The sequence below is a fragment of the Lipophrys pholis genome, assembly GCF_963383615.2.
Source record: "Lipophrys pholis genome assembly, chromosome: 18".
NCBI lineage: Eukaryota > Metazoa > Chordata > Actinopteri > Blenniiformes > Blenniidae > Lipophrys > Lipophrys pholis.
The window spans coordinates 16,070,110-16,086,914 of NC_137646.1; the positions used below are offsets into that span (position 1 = coordinate 16,070,110).

General features: G+C 40.5%; 1 protein-coding gene across 1 annotated transcript; it reads left to right on the plus strand.

Moving 5' to 3' along the window:
• Positions 1-1,673: 1,673 nt before the first annotated feature.
• On the plus strand, positions 1,674-16,331 carry dthd1 (death domain containing 1; the record flags this gene model as incomplete). Its single annotated transcript, XM_080486710.1, has 9 exons — positions 1,674-1,980; positions 5,594-5,844; positions 6,600-6,779; positions 7,276-7,523; positions 7,613-7,768; positions 13,573-13,862; positions 15,295-15,548; positions 15,632-15,689; positions 16,027-16,331. The coding sequence occupies 9 exons, from the start codon at positions 1,674-1,676 to the stop codon at positions 16,329-16,331; spliced, it is 2,049 nt and encodes a 682-aa protein (XP_080342836.1).
• Positions 16,332-16,805: the final 474 nt, after the last annotated feature.

A 16,805-nucleotide genomic window follows, 5' to 3' on the forward strand; every position in this document is an offset into this window, starting at 1 on the left:
TATCTATCTATCTACCTAATCCAGTATCTACCCCTTCTTCAATATTTAATCACATTTTATAATGTTTTATAAAAGTTTTATAGTTATTATTATTCTCATTGTTATTACCTTGGTCTAAAGTACTTTTATGCCATCCTTTATTTGTCATCCTTGATTAAAGACATGAATAAATATGCGGTTATAGTAATTTACTTTAGAAAATAAAGATTTATTATTGATACAAAAACTCATTCAGGAAGTACGGTGAAAACGCAACATTGATTTATAATGAACCATCTCGAACTAAACACAAAATAGTGATATGGACTAAAACTATCTGCAGAAAGAGGTTTACCCTTTCAAATTTCCCTGGAAAAAAAACTAACGCCATCACATATACCAGTAACTAAAAAACAAAAAACTTTTCTTTCCATTGTGTTGGTGTTTTGAGAGAACGATAAAATAGTATTACTACAGAGATGTAATTTCCATGTAAGGCCACACGATGGTGACAAAGTGCTGCATTGTTGTGGTCTGACTTTATAGACTCATTTACTGAGGAGGAAGAGAATAGAAAATAGTATGAGAAAAATATGAATGATATTCAGCTGTTTCACAACAAGGTCCTGATATTATGCATGTAAGGTCATTGACACAGTGGCATAGTTTGAAAGAAATATAGAGTCATCACTGATTCTGTAGTAAAAGTATTTCAACTGCTCAGGATATCTAAACATCTTCCAGTGTTCACAGGCACATTTACTGAGTTTTTGTTTCCAACACCACAGGATTTACCCTCCCTTTGCCCATAGTGCACTGGATATAGACGCTGTTGGGATGCGAGAGCAGCTAATGAAGGGAGACAAACAATTCAATACATTCTGAACGATGGGGACATTGGAGTTACCAATTATCCTCAAATGCATGGTCTTAGATTGCAGGATATACAAAGAGAAGATGTCGACTACACCTGTCTGAATTTCCTGCACTCTAAGTCCTACATTTTACATCTGTCCATGATAGTGTCTGAATACTCTAAAATGTAACATCAAACTTGTCTTTCAATGAAAGCCCCGAAGCCATCATTCACCTCCACACACGTGAATAATACCAAACATTCCTGGTATAGCAATAAAATAATATGGTGATCTTTAGAAACCGAGCAACTCGACTGTGTATTTTCGAAGACTTTGGGATATGCAAGGCAGAGTTGAAGTGCTCCCATATTTTACTATCTGGACATACAGGCAGTAAAATGAGTGACAGAAGAATGGGAGATGTCCGGAGGACATCACTCTGTCTTGCTGTGAATCTCTTGCTGTGTGGCTCTGTCTTTTGTCCCCGCTGCCACGCCTCCAGGGGTCGCCTTGACAACATGTTTTACTGCTGGCAGCCATATAAATACAGGATTGGCTGCTGTAAACTGGGATAGCTGTACACAGGAGCACTCCAATGCCAAGGACACAGTGAACCCGGGGGGGGGGGCTTGAGCTTCAAATCTAAAAGGAGGTACACATAAACTTTCTTGTTCAACCTATATTTTGTGGGGGAATAAGGAAAAGCAAAATTGGACCCGAAGAACAAAGCCTGATCTGACACTTCCAACTTTTATCTTTTGTTTTTCCCGGCTTGGTATGGACCGAAATCTGCATGCCAACTAACAGATGGGTGAAGAAAAGCCTCCTCGTGGCACAATGACTGAGGACATTCTCTTCATCACTTCAGATGAAACTAATCAGGAGTTTGAAGATGTCAGACGCCAGGGGTATGTCGGTAAAGGTCAAATAGAAGAGGAGGTGCTCGGCCCCGCGGAAGACAACAAAAAGGATGAAAAGAAAACAAGTGTCATCGAGGAGAAGCAGTGCAAGCAGAAGCTTCTGGGAGTGCTGAGGGAGATGAGTGTTGTTCATTCAGATAGACTCACAGTTTGGAGGGAAACCCTCCGAGAGTGCGCCGCCCTGCTCACGAAGTCGCCGCCAGACGGTGATTCATCTGCATCAGGTATGCATCAGTATTCATCTTGCAGCCATTCATCTGACATTTAAGAGGGCTTAAATTTTGAAATCCATAATCAGGATGCCATGGCATTATCCGCGCACCACTCTGAGGTATTAGCTCTCTGAAAGGAAATTAGCTTCTGGAAAATGGAGGACGTTACGTGAACACCATGTAATGACAGCGTTTTGACTCTGGCATTGCAAAGTTTCTCATCAGTAACTGCTCGGTCACCGCTGTACTGTGATCCTATCATCACTTAGTCGTTAAAGCGCACATCTTCAATCGTTCTCGCTAAACTGCCCAGGAGTGGGGTTGTCGTCATTCAGAGACTACCATACGGAAACCCGAAGAACCAGAGTAACCATCTCTCATGAGCTGAGATGTTTATAAACTACCAGCTCATTATCCTTTCATTGCATCAAATCACAAACCCACCATCACCCCACTGCTGGACGTCACGACTGTCTTTACCCAGGCCATCGCCCCAGACATACCTCGAGTCAAGAAAACCTGCTCATCATGCTGTCGCTACTTTAATTTGTTACCTCATCATTACTAAACTACCCCCATATGTTGCTTTATGCAATCTAACTTTGTTGGGGGCTTGAATGGGCGATGGTAGGGTAAGTCTCGGACAAGTCAGATGTCCATTACAGGATAAGTACGGCTATTAAGTGCCACCAAATGCATGTTTTTGGATTATGGGAACAAATACTCTTATTTTACTTCAAGAGCCACATGCAGCGTAATTTGATCTCTGGGTAGGAGCAGTAAATAATTAAATTATAAGACATAAATAACTACAAGTCTAGTTTATTAAGCTACTTGTTAATAATACATAAAAAACCTAAAGTTGGAATAAAAGACTTGCAAATCCTACAATAATATGCCTCAGTTCACTATGTTCTTTACAGCCTATAGATAAAACTGGATTTTTATTACACTATTTACATAAAACATTTGGCCACATGGAGCCGAAACTCCCAAAATATAGTAGGCTATTTCATATTATGATTAGAATAATCAAATTCTACAAATGATCTTTAATGTAGACCCATTTCTATTCTGCAGTAATCATGATCACCTGAACTAATAAAGTAAGTAGGTTATAATATTTGTGCTCCTCCTGCCTAAACTCTAGTATTCAGCTATTAGCCACTTATCCTATTACCTTAATCACAATGTGGTCATTGAAACACTTGATGCGTTGTCCTCAGAACCAATGTGGTTGGTGAAGTATAACGGTTTTGAACATCTTGAATCAAAGGAAGAAAGCTGTCAAATGAACCAGAAAATAGGCAAAATGTTTCTATGTTGCTTGATACAATGAAAAACAAAAGTTGGACTTATTCTCAAACTCAATAATGCCTCTTGTGTTTAAGTGATTAAACAGTTGTAGATGTGTTCCTGAAGAATAAGACAATTTACAACATGTTTGAGAGACAAATAAGTCACATCCCCTTCACAACTCTCACATGAGGCAATTTAGTAATAATAATAATAATAATAATAATAATAATGATACATTTGATTTGTATTGCACTCTACATTCATAAATCTCAAAGTGCTGAAAACAACAATTTAAAACACATTAAAAAAAAAGATCAATAAGAGCTGCGAAACAGGAATTTTTTTCCTGATGACTAGGGAGTAATTTAAACGCCAGAATAAATTGAAATATGACCAATTATTTTCTAATGTGTTATTTGTGTACTTGCTTGTGATGAAAGCGATTTAAGAATGAAGCGAAATTTGAAAGGGGTGTCCCAATATGCACTGCCGTAAAATTTGTTTTTGTTTTCCACAATCCTGTTCAGACTCTTTCAGTTGGCTGTTTCAATGTGTTGGAGAGGATATTGTGGCCATCACGGAAAAGTTGCGCATCATCATTATGAAACTGGACGCAGCAGCTCGCCAATCTTATGCAGGCGAGGTCTCCAGTGTCTGTTCATCACTACAGGAATCTGCAGATATAAAAAACACTGGCACTCATCTGCCCTCCCGTGATCCACCTGAACTGGAGGATGAGGACGGAGGTGATGGAGGACAAACGGCCACGTCGCCAGACACCGAGCAAACACCAGATTCCACATTCAGCAGTTCTGGCTGCAATAATGTGGCGGATAGTGAAAAAGAATTACAAGGCAAAGGTCAATTGAGTGACTTTCGGGAGAAATCCGTTCATTCTCAGGCTGATTTAGAGAAGGAGACAGAAAAGGACCGAGAGAGAATTACTGACGAAGGCGAGGAAGAGAAAAGAGAAGAGACACAAAGTGACTGGATTACAGTGGGGTAAGGCGACTAAATCTTTCCTATTTACCAAGTGAATCCAAACACTTTTTCCAATTTTGTTCAACTTAGAGTAGCTTTAAGAGTCATTGTATATTTGACCCATAATGTCATTCGGTGTTTTTTATTGATGCTATCTTATATATTTACAAAATGTTGTATTTCATTCACTATTATTTCTGACACACAATCGACGTATAGTTTGATGACTTACAACACTGCATACATATTTGATATGAAGCACATAATATTGTTTTTACTTGTTGGAAAACCCAAAAAAAGTATTGTAATTGGTTATTTCTGCTACTTACTGCTGACTGAAATACCCCGCACAATATTTCCGCACCTTAACTGTCCTGCATGGAGGTGGCCTGAGACCTTGGATTGTATTGTCCACATTGGATTGATTGGGTAAATTGTGTTATGATGCAGGTAAAACTGCATCATGAAATGTGTCTGTCTACATGAACTGGCCAAGTGTTGTAGTTTGTATACCAAGCCTAGAGGGTCGAGCATACACCTGAAACTCTACACACTCTTCTCAGTTTCCTGTCGTTGCCAAAGGGGATCGAGAAGGAGCAGAAGATTGTCTTGTAAAAGCCATAACAGGCTCAGTATAGCCTCTGTAGCATGAAAACAGCCCTATAATCCACCATTGTTGGGTTGTTCATTGGCACTGTTAGTGTATGTGGGTGAAAAGGAGAGGCGGGGCGATGACGTCAGCATTTCATTGATTCAAAAATGTACGGTTCTCTGGAAATGCCGGTTTGGTGTTCTTTGAATGTCTATCTAATAACAATGGACTCATGTGGAGTTACATAAACCCATCTCCACGTGGGACCCGTTGAGTAGGAGCCAGGAACTTCAGCCATTGTTGCGTTAACTTTTCCTTCCGCTGTTTCCTTGAGTGACTCACTTCACCATCTTGTGGTGTAAACTCGCATTGCATGACCAAGGAGGCCGAGGGAAGTTGTATGAGTCTGGAGTTTTGGTAGCTATACCTACAGCACATCACTAATCTGTCTTTGAGATGACCTGATGGAAATGGTTTAGTCTGAATGTTTTTTTCCGGTTAGTTTGATTCACATTAAGTGAGCTGAACTACTAATATCAAGAGCAATTACACAATTATTGAATTGATGCCGGAAGCAAAACATGGCATAGTCTTCCTCTTGCCAACATGCAGCATCCGTGCATATCATAAAGGTTTGAATGAGTGCACACATGTTTTAACATATTCATTTCAGGCTCACCGGTCAGATGCGGGACACCGATTGTGGTATACCGGACGCATGCTTCATCAAATTGCCCATGGGTACCCCTGCAGCGCTGAGGTGTGAAGTTGCCGACAGTCTGAGTTGCCTGATGGTGACCGGCTCAGAGGAGCTGGTCAGCAGAGTGATCCGAGTCAAAGTTCAGGACGGAAATACCTTTCACTTCCCTGCGACAGTGATTGTGCCTTTTCATGCACGTTACCGTGGAAACTACAGGGATGTTGCAGTGAAGATAATGGATGAAGACAGGAGGGTTAGCTACATCACTCCTGTAACAACAGAAGGGTTGTATGGAGGACAGAAGGTAATGTCATTTTTAATATCTTCAGAGAGCCATTTTACTATTGTTTTTACGTCATTTCTTGAGTCAGTGACAATGTTGGGTAAGATGAGCAAATAAGAACAATAGTTATCATATGAACCCTCCCACAAAGTCGCATGTGGACGTTATTTCTAAATCAGTTTTTTTTTCCTGTTTGCAGGCTAATATCAACTATTTGTTTTAAAAGAAAATTCATTAATAATCTGCTAATACAAAATGTATAATGTGAATTGAAAATCACAGGACCTAACATAGAGCCTTGCGGTGCACCTTTTATGATTTTTTTATGATTTTTTTTTTTCACAAACACATCTCAGTCTATACAAAACCAAAACAAAGAAAATACAATAGAATATTGAAGATAGAAAAAACAAACACCAGTTATGATTCATACTTAGAATACTGCATCAACAGAAATACTCCAATGTAAACATATCACATGTCATGTCTTTAACAAAAGACATGACATTGGCAATATTATAGCATATTCTTACATAGACCCTAACCCTAATAATAAAGTAAATCTAAATAGATACAACTAACCAAAATTGTAAGATACTGAATAAAGCTATGAATGCTGTAATGCAGTTATAAAGAATTTACTAATTATGACTCCTGAAATTTTCTTTCGCTCAGCCTGAACTTGAAAGTTCAGGTTTGTTCCATTTAAAGGTTTAATAAAACGATTCCATTTCCATGACAAAGATACATTAACTCAATGTTATTATCTCTTACAGGGCTCATTTGCAGAAGTAAAGGTGTACTCTCTGGGCCTATTTGCCGTGGTCTCCTGTCTAAAACGAGAACATTACACAGTTCAAAGGAAGGGTCTGTCACTAAAGCTTGTCATGGACCCTCGGATCTGTCTCAACTACCTCCCAGGATCCTTCACTGTGCCTGTGATGGCACAAGCCACGGTACGGACGTGAGAAAAATCCATCAAGCATTTTAACCTTTGCAATTGAAGCCTGCGGCGGTAATTGTTCTGAAGATTAAAAACGTATCATGACAAAAACAAGGACACGGAAAGCAAGAACGTTTCTCAAAAGGCAAGCCAACGATGGAGAAACAGACAAGATAGTTCTGACTCTCAGAGTTGGGCTGTCGCAGATGTTCGCCCAGAGGGAGAGAAATGAACATCTGTGGCCAATATTCTAATTGATTTCTGAGTCCAATCATTTGTGAAAGAGTCCCACCGCAGCAGTTTGTTACTTGATCCTACGTCAAAAAAACCCCAACAACTCTCAGTCTGCGCGGCTCGCTTTGATAAAACAACATGCTCTCGGCGAAACTAAAGTGTCAGAGAGAGAGAGAGAGAGGGAGAAAATAAAAGACTGTTTTCACATCACACAGCATCTCAGCCCAAACGGCTGCCTAAATCATGCAGAACATCTGCTTCCTCGTCTGCCTCAGATTCAGCCGGTGGAAGCCGTCCTCCTGACTGCTGTCAAATCCAAAAATGACGGATATCGTTCTGTGGCGTCGACCAGCCCGCTGCTCTACCTCACCCACCCACGATCCCAGCCGCTGAGGAGACCGCTCGCTGTCACGCTCCCGTGTCCTCCGAACCCTGACAAAAAGAGGGGCCAAATAGAAAACCAAGATTCCCTCCGGGTCAGTGCCTCCCCGCAGTGGGATCATCGAGTTTCAAATAGAAAAAGGTGAGTTAAACGAGGCTTTTTGGGTTTGTTTGACCTGTTACAGAGTCTTATACATGAATCTTTTTTGCGTTTTTTGATACGACGACCAGTATCTTGGCTGCTTCTGTGAAGTCGAAGGAGAAGCACAATGAGTCTCTGGCTGTGCTGGGCTCAGTCGAGAAACACTGGAGCGTTCTGGATCAAGTATCCGCCAAGAACCAGCAGAACGGACTGGTTTCTTTTGACGTGCCGGAGAACTTTGACAGGTATGCCTAATTGTAGATTGCCAAACTCATCAAAGTGATCCAACTCCTTAATAGATTCACATATTAGAGTGATTTTAAGATATTCCAATACTGCAAAATGTGGATAAACAACCTTATGTGCATTCAAAAATAAAACACCATAAAAGCATTATACAGACCAGAATCACACATAATTAATTATCTCCATCACAAAGAAACTCTAAATGAGGAATTCTTAACTTGATTTCTATAACATGTGGTCTTCATGCTATGTGTTTCATAGTTTATCATATATTTGAGTTAATTTGAGCAACAATCGTGTTAGCTCATGGACGGAAAATGTTTTGCTGGAGCCAGAGGAGAAAGACTTACCAGTAGCAGCATCCAAGCTCAAAATCTAATCTAATAGATCATGTTTGTCCTCAATGTCCAATTATTGGTTTGAAAAAGGCAGGAATAATTGGTCACTCACTTCATGAATTGTTGTAGAAATGCAAGGGTGTCGCACAAAAAGATGCCTGAAAAGAGAAACTGGATATATTTCAAAGCGAAGGTTCTTCCTTCTCCTTTGGAAACACTTTGACAGACTGAAGCTCTGATTATGTACTTGCTTAAGGAAAAGGCGAAAGTTTTATTTCTCAGCTGGAGTTTGACAGATTTTTTTCCCGCAGTGTTTCTGCAAACAGAGCCTCAGATATGCAGCACTTAGAGCAAAGACCCCGCGGTGCTTTGCAGATGATTATTAGGAGGGCAAATTCCAGCTCTGAAACTAAAAAGGAAATGCTGCCTGAAGGTAAGTAAGAGCAGATGTAACACGGTGTTTCTGTCTTGTTATAAATTTTGCTGGAGTTGAATTGGAATAGAAAGAAATAAAGATCAAAGAATTGAAAAGTTACGGTATCATTAGATATAAAAGCCTGGGTGGTTTTCTCGCCAGCAAAAAACAATTTATTCCAAATGTCAGGCTTTTTGAGTGGATGTTTTAAAGATGTAGGAGTAGTAGAGGCCAATTACCACCAGAAGGTAAGACCCAGGCTGACCTCTAGTGGTCAAGGTGATCAGTAAAGAAGCAATGCAGAGATGTGAAGTAAGTGGGATGGTATAGAAATATTCCTCCTACTCCTTATCAGACATGTTTAATTAGATATATGTGCTGTGTGTGTGGGTGTGGGAATGTATAAGTGAGTGTATAGATCAATTATACATTAGTTATGGGTATATTTTAGTCTGTATAGATTTATGAGGTATTTTTGTTTTGTGTGTGTTTTGGACATGTCTGGAAATGAATAATAAAAAAAAAAAAAAACAAGATCCCAGGAAACAAGTGATCGTAACCATTAACAAAACATTCACTGAACATTTTAACCCAGTCATGTTGTTGAAAACTATTTGAAAACCATTTTGTTGTTCTTTTTGTATAGGCATGAAAAACACCATTATATAGTCTATGACAGAGGCCTTGTTTATGCAGCTATGTTTTCAAGGGAAAATGGTGTGGTTTCATTACAAAAACAAATAACAGCACCTACTAGTGGACCTACATGAAAACTACATCAGTTTCAGCGTTTGTCCTTTCTGTGGAACTCCGTACATCAACAACGTCAACATCAAACCTGAGGCAGCACATTTAACCCGGCTCGCCTTTCAAGGTCTGTGCCAGTAACTAAATCATTCCTTGAGGGTTTTACTATTTTAAATTGTAATTTATTTGTAGAACCTGCCTGGTATATTTTCCTTTGCAGCTTATGAACTAATGTCTGTTTGTTAGTTAGTTTTTTTGTGTTTTTGTTTTAATAATTCCTCATTCAAAAAGACCATTCAAGACTGTTTTTCCTCATGTTTTTGAGAATATACTCTAGGAGTGGGAAGCTGCAGCTGGCTACTAGTGTGGACTGAATGGGTGGCAACAATGGGGAAATGCCAGTATTCTGAGAGTGACAGCTCGCAGCAACATATTGGGGGGAAAAAAACAGAATTATGTACTAGTTCATTTTTGGAACTGTGAATTTACAACTATGAATTGAACTAGTTCATTTAAAAATTTGTGAACTGAACTTTGAACTAGTTCATGTGGAAACTGAGCTTTCGCAAAACTGCTTACCATGGATGATAGGAAGGAACCGGAAGAAATGCAAATTATGATCACTTGCCTAATAAAGGTTAAGTCAAAAGTGAAAGTTGATTCACTGGCAGACGTGAATTAAGAGCTTTTTTTCCCCCAGTTTAAGGGAAACCTTTAGAGCAGAGTTGAGCTGAGATTTAAGTGAAAACATGGTTCTGAGTAAGAAATCTGATTTATCAAGGATGGAAGAGAACGATTGGCACTCAAATCCTTTTAATCTGCTAATTCACAGAAAAATGCACAATAAATTCAAATTCCACTTGTGTGAAAAGAACAAACTGGGACACAACAAAGAAAAGGGAAAAAAAAATATTGATTTTAATCATCTCTGTGAGTTCAGCAGAATTGTTTGCATGCCTTCCACAGTAAACAGATCACAGCACAAAAAGCAAATTTAGGCAGGAGAATCCAAAGCAGCACCGCCGACAGTGCAGACAAAGCCAGGGTGACTCCCGATGGGCCCCGCTCATTTGCAGCATCATTTACAGCCGATTCACTCCTGATTTGCTTTGGCTCCCGACCAAGTAAAAGAAAGGCCTACAAAAACGAGCAATGAAGCATCAACCCTTGCCCGTATTCTTCAGACGGACTCGAAATGAGCTGCAATAACCCCGTGTCTCTTACCGCATCTCCCCGCGTGTGCGTCTTTGTGCTGAAGTGGATCAGCCACTGCAGTGGGCTGGAATAAGTGTGTGTTTTCAGCCGGCTGCCTTTAATGCACAGCATCAGTACAGACTCCCTGCTCCCGCCACGGAGGAGGATGTAATAAAGCCAGCCTCTAACCACACAACAGAACCAGGCTTTCTCACAATGCAGGCGACCAAAAATGAAAGTTGTCATTTCCAAACCTTTTCAGACTCTAATGATTACGTCTCGGTTTATACCAATTTGTTATTTTAGCAGGGATCTTAAAAACCGGCAATCAACAGTGTAATCATGGCCAACAATGTAATACCATTGGCATTTTATATGTAATGAATAAAATAATGAAGTGACTTATAAATTAATAACAATTTATTGACGGGGTTAAATAATAGCCGTAATTAAAAAATCTTTAATATGTATCCTCAATGAATGAATGTGACAACTTTGCCATTAAAAATATCTGTACTTGATAAGAAAAATTGCACAAAAGCCACAAAAATCATTAAAAAAAACACCAATAACAACAACAACAAAAAAGTTATGTTTATATATATATATTGTGTTTTAATCACCCATTAAACCATTTGAACGTTTGTCCCTGTCATACATTTTTTCTGGAATTTTACTACGTTATTGACCATTTTTTTTACATTATTTGCTCAACTTCAACTACCAGTCAATCCAATGCAAAGCTGCCATCAAGGTGAATTGGAAAAATAAAAAAAGTATTTAGTTTTGTACCTTCGCTCTGAGATCCAGTCTGCCGGTATTGACCCAGGGTTTGTATCCGGGGAATTAAAACACCCCCATAAAACCTTGGAAACACAAGTGTCTTGCAGAGATATTCTTGTTTGAGCAAGGAGAGAACTCGGGCTGGAAAACACATAGGAGTAGTTTTACAACATTAAATGTGATCGTAAAGGTTCATTCGAGTCGACAGAAGCAGTGAAATGTCTTTGAAACCTCTCAGTGAAGTAGAGCTTCTTCGGCCGTTGTTTGACCACAGAGCTCGACTGACAGAAATCGAGAAATAAACAATTATTATGCAATCTTAAAACAGTTGAACTATTGATCCATAAATAAACACAGTGTTTACATTTTTGGAGTTTCGCAGGATGAGCCCGAGGAGTGCGTTTGAGAGACGCAGGAGATTCTCAGGGTTCTGCGCTGTTCTCAAAGCTGCGTCCACGCACTGACCGCCGGCGGTCACCGTCATCAGGAGTCCCCCGACCATGTAGAAGAGGTAGAAAACATTGTCCCTTGGCCAACCGGCAACCAGGCGGATTAAAGGAAACACAAATACGTAACAAGTTTAAACAGAATTCGGCCCTGTTTACATGACAACCTTTTCAAGGGAAAACATAAAACCGCCGTTGTGAATTTAAGTGTCCGTTTACACGACAATGGTGCTTGGCCGTCGGAAAGAGTTCTTCTGCAAGTGCACGAGCAGATGTACAAAAACAAAAATGGCGGCCTCTAGGGTCCATATTCTCCTGGGACTGGGTAGTTTTATAGATTAGCAATCTAGCATTGTCATCTCTCCATACGAATGTCTGTGTACTTGCCATTGTTAATGCTTTATAGCGCATTGTTCTCTGTTTCTCTGGTTTCATTACAAAAACAAACAACACCTCCCACTAGTGGCCCGACATGAAAACTACATCAGCGTTTCTGCCGTTTACATGTAAATGGACGTCGATGGCAAAAAACGTTCCTGCGTAAGCGCGAAACATTTCAGAAATGAAAATGCAAAAACGATGTGTTATCACTTGGAAGGTTGTCGTGTAAATGGAGCCTGAAAGAAAATTTTTCTTACTTGTGGACAATCAGCTCTGGTGAAAGTTTCAGCATGGACAGGTTTGATTGAAGGCCTGCAAGGCAGGCACACACACACACACACACACACACACACACACACACACACACACACACACACACACACACACACACACACACACACACACACACACACACACACTTGTGGTATCGTTGGCTGCTGAAAATAGGTTTTTTAAGGTAATCTTACTACATTCAGCATATTTGACTTCAGTTATGATGGAGCACTAGTATTCAAGTTGTCCTAATTGGAAAACTACATTAGTATTAATTAAAAGGCGCGTTTTAAGGCTGTTTTTTTTTCCTTTTGTGGCTGTCAGTACTTAGGAGACTCGACATCCTGCAATGAAGGTGTATCTAATAAAATATATTTGAATTAACCTGTTTTATTATTTTGTCAACAAGAGTCATTTAAGTAGAAGTTCATGATCGTATCAGTTTTATATTAAGTTTATTCATTAAACAATAGTTGTAAAACACAATTAGACCCCTGAGTTATTCAGCAAAACATAAATCCCTTTAGTTAACTAGGTTGAATGACCGGTTTTTCTCTGTAGCATTAACTCCTGAACATCAGCCTACTTTAATACTCTCCTTTTTGTTCAAACTAAAGATATATTACAAAAAGGAATAAATCACCCCTCAGTACTCACTGCTGGTGCGACTGCTCCTCCTGTTTTTCTGGCTCTGTTGTAGATCAGATCTGCTTTTCATTCAGACATGTGAAGTCTTACGTGATAGGGAGAGAAAAAAAAAAAAAAGACGGAGAGAAATGTGGAACACGACAACTTACAGCCCGGCTTAGTGAAAGCCTCTCTTTACATCGGGGCTTTAAGGAAAGGCAGAAAGGATGAAAGAGGTTAAATTCTTTGAATTCCAGGATTTGGTGACAGAACAAACCTAGTATGTTACACGGGAAACTGTGAGGAGGGGCCTTACACAGGGGGAAAACAAACACCTCTGTTGGTCTCTCTGTTCTTTCAACCGGTTTTAAAACTAATTTCTAGATTATATTGGCTGCGATTAGGATGGATTCTCATTACTTCCCAGCTGTAAACCTCTTTCTTATCTAATTAGTCTGTTTTATTCTTTTTTTCTACTTTAAGCATATTACCTCTATATATCCTGTGATAATTGATCCTGTGACATATTTTTTATCTTCAGCTGCATGTTAATCTTCACACTGAATTCGTCCTCTGCCCCCCCCCCCCCCCCCCCCCAGACTGCTCGTGGTGCGTCTCCTCTGTCCTCTGCCACCCGGTGTGCTCACCTCCCTGGCTGAGGAGCTGGAGGAGGCGGTGTGCTGCCACAGCGTGACCGTGGTCCTGCAGCGGCGGCAGGACGAGCCTCACGCCGTCCTGGTGGCCGCCCTGCCCAGCAGAGACCTCAGCTGGGAGCTGAACAGACTGCGAGCGCAGGGCTACAGCGGCCCGGCGGACACCTCGCCGGAGGTCTCCATGTGCGAGGCCGACCAGCTGCTCCTCTGCTTCAGCGGCAACATCACCTCCAAGGGTACTATCTGCACACACAATACCTCAAACACTGTCTTCTCCTTCTGTGCTGCAATTGATCCTGAGAGTTCAACAGTCACACATACTCGCATCACTTCTTACTGAAGCTGAGACAAGGGGTCTGCAACCTGTGGCTCTTTGACCCTTTCTGGAGTGGCGCCCTGAAACTTTCACAAAATGATACCCCAATAAACATTTTATTTTGTTTTCATTCTATTCATTTTCAAAAGGATTTTTCAACTCTTTTAAAGAAGGCTTTTAAAGAAGGCACAACCATATGTAACACGTTATTACAAAATGTTGCAGATTATTACAAAATACCATGTTATTACATAATGAGGTTAAAATGTATTACATTATTACTTATAGGTTTAAAAAAAAAAAAAAAAAAAAAAAAGCTTGGGGGAATAAAACGACAGTAAACTGCTTGATAAAGAGCCAAAATGGTTAAAACAGCCAAAATGTCAAAATTGGCCAAAAAATGCTGAAGAAGGTTGAAACCTCTAAAATCTGCTACAAAAACAGCTGAAAATGTAATGAAATTGTTCTAATCATTCTGAACTTTAATTGAAACTTCATAAATGCAACATGATACACAGTTTTATGTTCATATATCAAAACTATACGTGAAACTTTAAAAGCTGCGTTAGCATCATTTTAAAAGTTAAATGTGTTTTGTGGCTTCAGGCACATTTGAGTTGGTGTTATAAAATTTGCAATCACTTGGGCTGACGGGTTTAACCTTTTATACGATACTGAAATATTTAGAAATAGACAATCTCAACGCTCAGGTATTCCACAAGAACATTTCAGGACTCAAATCTAGTAATTTGTAATGGAATATTTTAAAAGTGTAAAACTGATTATTGCATCTCATAACTCATAGTTTCAATCCTGTAGAGTCTCATCCTAATAATCAACGGTATTGTGGTTGTTAACGCTGTTAGAATAAAATCCACGAGACACTAGTGTTTAGTCTTTACCAGTAACTGGCTTTAACAGGCTACATTAAAAAACAACAAAGGAGAGGCTGTAGCAGAAGTCAAAGGTTAAAAAAAAAAAAAAAACAGGTTTGTCTTCCTGCAGCTGGTGACTACATAAAAGGGGGCCCCGGGCTACATTATAGAGGGGATTAATAATATGTTTGCACAGGCCGTCAGCACAATGCAGTGCGGTTACAGGTATGTTTGTGTTGGCACTTTAATTACCACTTCGCTGATGTTCTTTCCATGAGATCCTAATCTACCATTTGTTTACTCACTGTGACATCCAGGGGTTGTTGTTGAGATTCAACACGTCAAAGCACTAAGAGCAAACTTTAAGGCGTTCTCTATTGTTGTGATTTTGGCTTTAGTTGTCATCAGTTAATGCAAAATTACATTGATTACAATGAGAAACCGATGACATTTTTTATTTTTTGTTTTGAACGGCAGTTGGTGCTCAAGATGACAAAAACGAGTCGGCGCAGGAGCGACTCACCTTTCACAGTCAGAGGAAGAACCACCTCCTGCTGCGTCTAACCGAGGTGGACCCGTTCGGAAACTACAGCTCGCCTCACTACAAGGGCACGCTCCTGTTTCACAAGGTCACCAGAGGTCAGCTGGAGTGGAGAGGGGACAAAGCCGCCCTGAAGGACACAGAACTCCTGGGAGACCCCGTCTGTAAGCTGTCTCTGACCCTACCAAAGGTGAAGGACCCTTGAGACAATTCAACAAACATCCACTTTGACAGAAGGTTTTATGAACACACGCTGGTTCCGTTTGATTGCAGAAGGCGAGAAAGATAAATCGGCCAATTGTAGCTCGGGTCAAGTTGTGCGAGGACACAGGTTGGTGGAAAAAGTCTTAAAAAAACAACACAAATTCTCACAAATTTCATGGTTTAGAATTTGCAGCAAGCTAAACTATATGTTTACAAAAAGACGTTTAATAAACTGACATTTGAATTGGCAAGTTTCTTTTATCATTTGCTATTATGGCTTGTACAGTTTTTGCATTAAGGGTAATTGTCTTTAGAAATAGATTGAGTTGTAGATTAATTCCTAATATTATTGTACCATTAATGTATTGATAATCATCAAGTAATGTGAAAGTAATTTGTTGGAAGTTACAGTTTTGGGGGCGTTTCAGTTTTCCTTCTAAAAAAAATCTTCTGCTCTCGAGCAGATTCCTTGTCAGACTCTCTTCTTCAGTGGTTGTCCGACGAGCTTTCAGAGGAGGAGATCTCCCTGCTGGTCGTGTCCCTGCGCCTTCGCCGAAGCGCCGCTCAGATGGTGAAGCTCCGGGCCGGGGACAGCTCGTCCTCCCGGGCCTTTCAGTTGCTGGCCACGTGGAGGCGGGGGCTGCCCGCCATCCCGCACCAGCCCAAGGCCTCCCAACTCGCTCGCTGCCTGGCACGGAGCGGCAGGCCGGATCTGGCCCGAGAGCTGCTGCTGAGACAGACAACAGGAACCAGGCAGAGCTCGGGTTAACAGTTCACATTGTGGATGAAATGGAATCTGAAGAGTTGGTGGGGGTGTAGTAGTTTAGCCCATCTTGCATCACTGGGTTCAAGTAAGCCTCAGGGGCTTGCATGTTCTCCCTGTGCATGCTCCTGCAGTCCAGAACCATGTGCTTGGGAATAATAGTTCACTTCACCTACACCCAGCTGGGATCTGAGTTGGATAAATCTGTAGAGGATGGACAGATTGAGTTGGTTGTAATGCTTCTTGTAATCCACAAGAGGTCAGCATCACACTGAGATGATTCAGTGCTTTCTGAAGCTCTTCAGTCAGAATGAGTGGCCCTGCAGGGCTGATGTGATCAGTTTGAAAGGTTTAATGGAGACATTTCATCAAATGTTTTCAGGGGGAAAAAAAAAGTTTCCTTGTTATGATTGTGACCCTTTAGATTGTCTCGACCAGGAGTGTCAGACGCATTGCAGCTCAGGGGCCATGCGGCGCCCA